Below are 10,000 nucleotides of genomic sequence, written 5' to 3' on the forward strand. Positions count from 1 at the left end.
TTGACGTGCCGCGTGGCTGTTGAGAATTCCGCGCATTCTTTTTGGCGGGAAAAGAGCGCCGCCATTACGGATTTTGTTATCACTTATGTATTCTATCTGTTTATTCTTTTTTCAATTGTCTGTTTGCACGAGTTTTTCGACTGGAGGATCTGTTATGTATTTATATATCACATAAATGCAGGATCTGTTATGTATTTATATATTACACAAATCTATATTTATTTATTACGTCGTCTACTATTGTTTATATTTTAATGCATGATATAGTATTGTATGTAGCATTTTTTGTTAAGTGATCTATTACTGATAACATATTACACTGAGTCATTCACTGTGAATAGTTTTTTATTTCATTATAAGTACCTCCTTTTCATCTTCATATCAAAGGGCATATGTAGCTGACCTTTTCTAGTTGGTGAACAAACATTTAAAAAGATTTCGATACATCTGTATTTCTGTTTTCTAGGATTCTCGCACAAGCAAAATAAATATACTTTTTGGAGGAAGTATCGAAGGAGCGGTATTCCGAGAATAGCACAGAAACAAACAAACAAAATAGCGTTTGTTATCTTACAAAACGTTCTGATAACGTAAAAAAAAGCATTCGAATTTGCTTACATCCTCTGGTAAAAAGAAGGTTTCGAGACAGTATTTTTTCATTCCATTGGATGGATTTATATTTAGCATAAAAAATAAATATCATAACAAAATGATTTCAACGTTAAGTTACAATAAACCAATTAATAGATGACCTCATTTTTTTCAAACGGAGGTGGACATCCGTGTATCATTTCCAAAGTTCGTCCTAAGTGACCTTATATATAATTTCACTTCATTATGCTCACTCTTGCCTTGATATAACGACTAACATTCAAGAAAACCTTATTCATAGGTGGTTCGACATTTAGGTTACGTTGCAACTATAATGAGGTTGATGCACGCTACAATTATATAGTAAAAATGTTAGTTAATAAGCTAAATAACTTAAAATTGTTAGTAGTGAGCTGTTGGCGAGATTACAAACTAAAATCAATTAGTGACATTACTAATGGGTTGATTCTTATTCGGAGCCACACAACTATAACTATTCTATAACACAGTTGTAGATAAAAGTTTATAACTTTTTGTAGAAATATGCAAATAAAAGAGACAAATATATGAACAAATATACGTATAAAGACATAGATCTACATAGAAATCGCCATATAAAGTGATAAGATATTTAAACCAATAAAGATATGCGTATATAAAAAGACTAGTATACAGGGGGACAGAAATATACCCAAAGAAACGGATATACTGAGAAACATATACAAGAAACACCTGTATTTAGAGATAGATATGAGAGGAAACACCTTTATATAGAAATAGATATGAGAGGAAACACCTGTATATAGAAATAGATATAAGAAGAAACACCTGTACATAGAAATAGATATAAGAAGAAACACCTGTACATAGAAATAGATATAAGAAGAAACACCTGTACATAGAAATAGATATAAGAAGAAACACCTGTACATAGAAATAGATATAAGAAGAAACACCTGTACATAGAAATAGATATAAGAAGAAACACCTGTACATAGAAATAGATATAAGAAGAAACACCTGTACATAGAAATAGATATAAGAAGAAACACCTGTACATAGAAATAGATATAAGAAGAAACACCTGTACATAGAAATAGATATAAGAAGAAACACCTGTATATAAAAATAACTATAGAAAGCAGCAGTCTATAAGTCAACAGGCACAGGAAGGCCAACGACCATAAAGAACGGAGCATTTTAAGGGCAGACTATACTAACCTCCTGGAACCTCTTGGTGAGATGGGCCACGGAGGGCGTCGCCGGCAGGTTGTCAGCATGAGGGCGAGGTCGGAGGTCGCTGGTGACATGCCTGACGTAGGCGATGGGCGGCACCCGGTAGTAGAGCTCGTACTCGACCTCCGTCAGCTGCAGCGCCACCTCCTCGGGGAAATGGAGGAGCTTCTGCAGGCGCTCCAGCTCGGCGGAGTAGAGCATCCCCAGGCAGGCTCCCCGGCGCACGAGCTCACCTGGGCGCGGGGGAAGGGAGAGGAAGACTGTATTCGGGAACATGGAGGGCATCCTGCGCGAGGGCGAGTGCACGCGAGAGTGCGAGCGAGAGTGCGAGGGCAAGGATGGATTGCCTTACCGGGATCTTCAACATTTACAGCGGAGTTTATTTAATGAGGCGCGTAAGGTGAGCCTCCGGATCAGGCTACGTCCGCGCGCTGCGGAAAGGAAGCGCCTCTCCCCTCTGCGCTCGGCCACGGAACTCGGTTCTTTGGTGCGCCGGGGCCGAGGAAGGCCCTTGAGTGTGTTGTGGCCAAGGGACTTCCCTCCCGTGTGCTGTTGTGGCCGAGAAACTTCCCTCCCTCGTCTGTGTGCTGTGGCCAAGGATTTGATCCCTCCTATGTAGTCTGGCCAAATAACTTCCCTCTCCCTTGCGTTGTCTAAAATACTTCTCTAATAGAAACCAAAACTCCCTCTGCTCTATGGCCAAGAAACTCGACCATCCTACGCACCCTGGCCAGAGACCTCTCTTCCTTCTCCCTCTGCACCATGACAAAAAAAAACACACAGCTACCCCGTTAAGAATAAAAACGACAAAAACAAATAAGCCAAAGAAAATATCCAAACAACAACAACAACAAGAACAGCCACGTCAACTCACCTCCCCTGTGCGTGACGGCGTGGCCCTGCTGTGGCCCCGTGATCTGCAGCGGGTCCTCACTCTGCAAGATGGCCCACAGCGCGCGGCCCAGGTCGGTGAGACTCGCGCTGGAGCCGACGCTGAAGGTCCATTTCGTGCCGCGGAACTCTAGCACCAGGCGGTCATGGGAGCGCCCGCCGCCCGTCCGCCACTGCAGGAGGAACGGAGGAACGGCAGTTAATATAAGACAAGATTCAGATGCGATAGAAAGAAGATTTATATACACATGTGGCCGGTTTGTTAGAATTGTGCGAAGTCCGACCCAGAACATATCCATGATACATACGTGCATTTACACAGATACAAATACATATGCATCAATCTAGACATACATATTTACCGTATAAATAGGTAGATGAATGCATATCTATCAGACAAATAGACAAATATGCATTCATTTCTTTGTATATGCATGTCCGTATATATGAATAGTCATCGGGTCGTGCCTCGCGCAATTTTAACAAACTGGCCGATAGACTGCAGGTGACTGGCGCTGAGGTTAAAAAGGCGGAAAAAAAGTTCGGTTTATCCAAGTGTTTAAGTTAAGGTTAAAGTCAAGCGTCGTTGGCGGGAAAAAAAGGTTCAGTTCATTCAAGTGTTTAGATTCAGTTGAACCTGCTAACGCCGGGTTCTGAAAATTATCTTGGAAATTGCTTTAATTCTACTAGACGCCAGGCTCAGTGGCTCTGGCATCGGAAACAAAGATTTCATCTAATTTGGAAAAGCCGGTTCCATTATCTTGTAAAAAATCAGAGAACAGGATCTAGTGATTTCATCGTATTTAATCGCGTTATTTCATTTTTTTACAATACATTTAACCTCATATTGGAAGATTTTACTCTTACTGTAACGTAACACTAAATGGTGTTCGCATATATGTTATTTGGAGAGAATGTGTTCGAATCCTTGCCAAGAAGAGTGTTAACATGTCAACCTCTAAGATGGTGTATATACGAACATGATTATAGTGTTTGACACAGAATAAGATCTTGCAGTATCAGGTGAACGTGAGTGAAATATTTTGCAAAATAAGATAAAATCAACAAATCTGGTTTGTGTCATCCTTGTAATAATAATAATAATAACAATACAGTAATAATAGTAGTAATGATTTTGTTTTTTAAAGATGAATCTGACGATGACTATTGCATATTTTGAAAAGACCTTTCACCTGCTAGTTATTGCCTTATAGTTATAACGTATATAAAATACGTGATTTAGACTGAAAAGAACTTTGATATGTTGAAGCCTATAAATACTAATACTAATATGATAATTTTAGATCCACACCAGAAGACAAGAAATCAAAGGACTACATGAATTCCACAGTAGGTACCCATGTACAAAAATAAAGAAAGAAAAAGAAAGAAAGAATAGAAAGGAAGAAAGAAGAAAGAAAAAAAGAACGAAAGAAAGAAAAAGAATGAAAAAGAAAACGCACTGAATCTATCCAGCCGATGCCACTCTATCGGTCTATCCACCAAACAACCAAATAATCGATCTACCTAATCTACCTAACAACCTTTCTACCTACCCACCAACCATCCTATCCTACTTCCAAAATTCAATAACCAACCACCAGAGAGACCCCCCCCCCCTGGTACTCCCCACCCTTCCGAAAGAATAATGAGGTGCGAATAACGTCTCTTATTCGCACCCCACTCCTGTTCCGATTCCGAGATGCGCGCTCGAACCCTCAGCTGTTTCGGACGACCAGTGAGTGGGTCGTTTTGAAGCACCGTTTTCCGCATTTTTCATTTATTTCATCTGTTCACATAAGCTCTGTTTTCTTCATCTTTTAATCTATATTTATTAATCTATAACCCATGTAACTCATCTCTAATAGAGGTCTCTTTCCGTTTGCTAAGGAAAAGGTGATACTAGTAATGTTGGAAAATTACCTTGAATAATTCTTGCTTGTTCACCTTATTTTTTTTTTCTTTTTTTGAGAAAACTGACTTATACCGTTTTGTAAATGTTAACTTCAACCAGCAAGGGGAAACCGTGCTTGTCATCACACTTCAAACCAAAAGACGAGTTTATATTTCTCTTCTACCAACGATCTTTTTGAATCCAAAATATCATTTATGAATCCTGTCAATACATCGACTACCTAATGGTTCTCTCCTGAACGCAATTAACTGTTAGTCATTGTTGTTGTTATCACCATCATCATCATATCATTATTACTCAAATCTTATACTCTTCTCCACAATATATATTTACAAACCCTTTTTCCCCGCACTTTTGAAGATTGTTATGAATATTTTAACGCCATTTATCCCTTTTTTCACTCCACACATTATCGAGATCGTCTTTGTGTTTTTAACGAGGGTATTATGTCACTCACAAGCGGGGGATGACTGGTGACTGACAGGTAGGTGATGGCAGATGAACGACAGGTAGGTAGTGACTGATGACTGACAAGTAGGTGGTGACTGATGACTGACAGGTAGGTGATGACTGTTGACTGACAGGTAAGTTGACTGATAAATTGACAGGTAAGTTGACTGATAAGTTGACAGGTAAGTGATAGCTGATGACTGACAGGTATATGATGACTAATGACTGGCAGGTAGGTGATGACTGACAGCAGGTGGACAGCGATAATAATCTAAACTACAACGATGTTGTTCGACCAAATCATCACCAACTTCTCAAATTAGTTTACCTCGAAAGAAAGAGAGAAAGATAGAATCTAAAAAATAGAAAGAAAAAATCTAGAAAGACAAAAAGAGAGACACTAAAGAAAGAGACAAAAAATAAAGAAAAGAGAGAAAGAAACTAAAGAATGAACGAAAGAAAGACAGAAAAGAATAAAGAAAGAAAGCGAGAAACTGCAGAAAGAAAGTCAGAAAAAATCAGAGTCGTTTTCTTAGCGGAGAAGTAAACAAAGCTCTATCAAAGCCACAGAAGAGAACTAATTACGGAAAGAAAAGACGAACAGTGTGAGGTAACAACGACCCCCTCTCCCTCTGTCTCTGTCTCCGCCCCCCTCTCTCTCTCTCTCTGTTTCTCTCTGTATTCGCCTCCCCCCCTACCACTCTCTCTCTGTCTCCTTCTCTACCCCCCTCTCTCTCTCTCTTTGTCTCCGCCCCCTCTCTCTTTCTGTTTCCCTCTGTATTCGTCTTCCTCTCCCCCTCTCTCTCTCTCTATCTCTGTCTCCCCCTCCCTCCCTCTTTACTATTACGCAAGAGAGAAAAGGCTTTAAAAAGAGTTTTTCAAGGGCGCAAAGAAGAGTCTTTCCCAAGGGTCTTTGTCTCGATTTCTGCCCGTCACTGTTGTTTCACTTCCTTTTTGTTCCTATTTTAGAAGGAAGTGGAGAGCTTCAGAGGCAGATAAGACTCTGCCACGCACAAAGACTGCAAACTGAACGCAAACTCGGCTCAATTGCGCGCATCTTGCAGGGTGTTGCACGCATCTTGTGAGGTCCTGGAAGGTCGGGTATTCGAAGAAATATGGCGGGTTTTGTATCAACTAATGTGTTTATATTGGTCAATACATTTTTTATTTTTATATGTAATACATTTCATATATTTCCTATTATTTTTTTAATCAATTATATTTATATTGCTTATATTACGTAATATAATGCGTTTTTTTTCTCTTTCATGTTTTTAGTACAGAGAACTTTCATTTTGGGATTGGCCTGTGAAAGTCTCCGAAGTTTAAGAGGAATGGGAATTCTCGTTTTTTTTTCCTTTTCTTTCTTTAATGTAATAAGAGGAACAGAATGTGTAGGAATTCCTAGCCTCTACTTCCGTTTCCGCAAACTCAGTGGTGTAAGATTACCAAATTCCGAAGTACAGTGATACTCGCTCGCACGCACGCACGCACGCACACACACACACACACACACACACACACACACACACACACACACACGCACACACACACACACACACACACACACACACGCACACAAGGTCCGAATTTCATCTCGGACGCCAAAATAATGCGACTCTTGTTGTTCATGGATTTTTTTTTCTTTCATTCCCGACACGACTTCTGTGCGTGACTGTACGTACGAAAGGAGTGATGGGGGAGGGGAGAGGGACGAGGACGAGGAAGGGGAGGAGGGGGAGAAGGACGAGGAGGAAGGGTAGGAGGAGGGGGGAGGGACGAGGAGGAGGAGGAGGAGTCTGAGGAACAAGGGTTTCCTTTCCGCGTCTCCACTGCTAGGGACCCGCGACCAGCGCTCGAAACCTACAGCACAGTTGACCCAGCACACTTGACCGGGGCCCACGGCCCTGACCACACCTCTCCTTGGGGGCGCTCCCCCACGCGCGCCCCGCTCGGCGCCCCTCTTGGGCTTCCTTGCCCACCATAACCCGCGCCACGCTACCTTCCAGCCCCCTCCTATCAATAAACAGCTGAACCAGAATAGTGTCTCCATAACCCACCAAATCAGGGCAACACAAAACCCCTGACAACTGGTGGCTAGCGGTGGAAGAACCTCACAACGCCGAACGTTCCTGAAAGCAGCTCCTGCCGAAGTGCTTCCTCGCCTTAACGCCAGCCATCGCTAACAAGATCCACACCATGTCTGCCACACTACGTCATACTGACAATTCACGTCTGTGCTACGCTCCCGACGAAGTCGCTGAAGATGAATTCCCCAACCCACTCTCGCCAACCGACTCACCTACCTCGCCAAGTCTTCGCGAACCTTCGTCAGCACAAGCCATGAAATCACACTTCGACCCTACACCACCGATACTCTCTCGCTACTTTTAAGAGTAAGTGTACCTTTTCAGTGCCAGTTTAACTATTCGCCCTCCCTAAAGCCACCCAGACCTTACACATGTTGCCTTTTCTTAACTACTAATTCTATATTACAAAATTTCACACTGCTAATAATTGTTTTAACTCACAACGAAGTTCCACACTGAGGTCACTGTGACCACTCACCTCACTCCCCCGTCCTAACCATTCTTTAATTGATGTATATTGTTGTGTTATTTGTGTCTTTCCGACTATCGTATTATTGTTGTCTTCACATTGCATAATGCTTTATTTTTTCAGAACAAATAACTATTTCAATTTATTTAATTATCGTAATGTATCGGTTTTCCCGCGTATATTATTCGCGTATATTGTTGCGAATTTACAGTAATAAGCTATGTTTATTAGTAGTTCCTTCGTTCTTGTTTGCGTTTCACTTTCATTCTGTGAATCTATACATATTGTGTGTTTTGAAAATCACTTTCCCTTTACTTGCCGCGGTAATTGTTCGCTTATTCACACATACATGTCGACCCTTTACTCACCTATTTGACCGCTCTACACGAATTCACTCTAGGATTATTTGTACTAAGTACCATGTTTTATAACTGATTCTAACTCGCTTTAATGGTCTACTCTCTATATTCGATATCTTATCGTTAGTACTGCTGGGATTTATGCTTCTTTAGTTTTAAGGTTTTGGTGAATATGTAACTTGTAATTAACTTGATGGAGTCGAAATCTGTTGCAATAGGGATTACGCACTGCAGACACCATGCTTTATATAGGCTTACATATTATCACCGCAATTTAGTTTTAAGCTGTTATGTCTACTACGAGGAAATCGCGCCCAGACGCCGTTGAATCTCCTACGAAGGAATCGCGCCCGCCGAATGTTGCTACTCGTACTTACTGCGCCCGTTACTTCTTGATGAGGCCAAGCTGCCTCCGAATTGCGCGCCGCCGCCGCGCTTACGTTTTTTTTTTATAGCGCCGACACGCTCACGTTACTTTAAGTGTCCGAAGCATTGTTACTAGCCTATTTAGCCCAAAGATATGGAATTCTCGCTCACCAACTTTCTTCCTACAAAATAATGGTACTCTTTTGAGCTCACTAATCCTGAGTAATTAACACCTCATGACAGGTTGCCTTCTCACAACAAATGTTCTTAGTACTTTCATTTTCTGGCATCTTAGTAAGGTACTGACAAGTAAAATTACCATCCTCCTTCTTAGCCCTTTTTACTGGCCTGGTACACTTATATTTCAGCGCCTGAAGACGATGTGTCCCCCCCCCCCCCACCGAATGTTGCACCTCACTGTGAACCTCCGCCACACTGCTACCCTGACACACGATGACCTAAGGGACCATGGAGCACCAGCAACCATCTGTAGAAGCATATTGGGAGCTTGCCACCAGATGCGCCATCAGTGCATAGGACGTTGCAGACGGCTCGAGGGCGATCCGTTTGCGTGGCCGAGCGGTATGTCAGCTATATGGAAAGCGGATGGGTTGGGCTTCACACCTAGGCATTGCAGCTGCCTTACTTCCTGGCTTCGCACCTTCCTTACCAGCCCAAGACTTTCTCTTCCGGCTCTTCGACACGCCCGGAAGAATGGACACCCAAAAAATAGGGTACGAGGCACCTCCGCCAGCAGGACAAGGAGGCGTTGGATATAAGGACGTCTCGTCAGGCAGAGACAGTTTCAACAGCACCAGAAGCAGACCAAGACCTAGCAGGAGTCATAGGGCAGGAGGCCGTCCTCGGCCCACGGGGCGCGGGGTCACTCTCGGGGCCGCGCATTACCTCCCCAATAAACTCCTCAAGCAAGCCCCCTTTCATTCACCACCACCTCCACGCCCCCCAACTCTTACGTTGACAACTGGTGGCAAACGGCGGATGACACGAACAACAAGCCTCCGAAAAACTGTAAGTACACCATTGGCAATTTCCTTTTCTTTCCCCTTTCTTCGCCTATGTGTGCATGCCGTTTTTTCACAAAGTGCAGTGATTTTTTTTTCAAATATCTGAACAAGTGTCCGTGCAGTGCATTTTCTTTCCGTCTTTCTGTTATCTACCATGTCATGGTAGATCATCGTTTTTTTAAAGGGACCAATCCCCATTTTTATCACTTGCGAGAGTGCATTTTCTTTGGCGTGTTTTCCCTTAAATCTAACTCGATCATGCTAGCCTAGTTAGCATAAATCGTTAATAATGCTTAAATCTTTCATTTATGTGGGTGAACTATACCGTGCATTTTCTCTATAAATTATTATCTGTTTCTATGGACATTCTAAGCCGCGTGGCTAGAATGATAAGTATTGCCATATTCCTGACATTTGTTTCCTTATTTCTCATTATATCTCACTGCGTTAACCGACGCCATATCGACGTTCAAATTCCTAAGTATTTAGGCTCGGTTTAAATATGCATTTGTGGGATATTTTGGAATATTTAAATAATTTAGTTAAATTATGCACAAACTTTTTCTCTTTCCCGACGCTTCCCACCTTCACCCGTTCCTTACACTCCC

The 10,000-nt window shown here is 42.1% G+C and overlaps 1 protein-coding gene across 1 annotated transcript in view; it reads right to left on the reverse strand.

Moving 5' to 3' along the window:
- Nucleotides 1-10,000, reverse strand: part of LOC113816314 (1-phosphatidylinositol 4,5-bisphosphate phosphodiesterase epsilon-1-like) — a gene marked incomplete in the record, with an annotated part of 183,850 nt that overhangs the window by 20,807 nt on the left and 153,043 nt on the right. Inside the window, 2 exon segments of the mRNA XM_070117039.1 lie at nt 1,813-2,060; nt 2,702-2,891. Of these exon segments, the coding sequence (XP_069973140.1) occupies nt 1,813-2,060; nt 2,702-2,891 (438 nt within the window).

Source organism: Penaeus vannamei, chromosome 39, assembly GCF_042767895.1.
Source record: "Penaeus vannamei isolate JL-2024 chromosome 39, ASM4276789v1, whole genome shotgun sequence".
Lineage (NCBI taxonomy): Eukaryota > Metazoa > Arthropoda > Malacostraca > Decapoda > Penaeidae > Penaeus > Penaeus vannamei.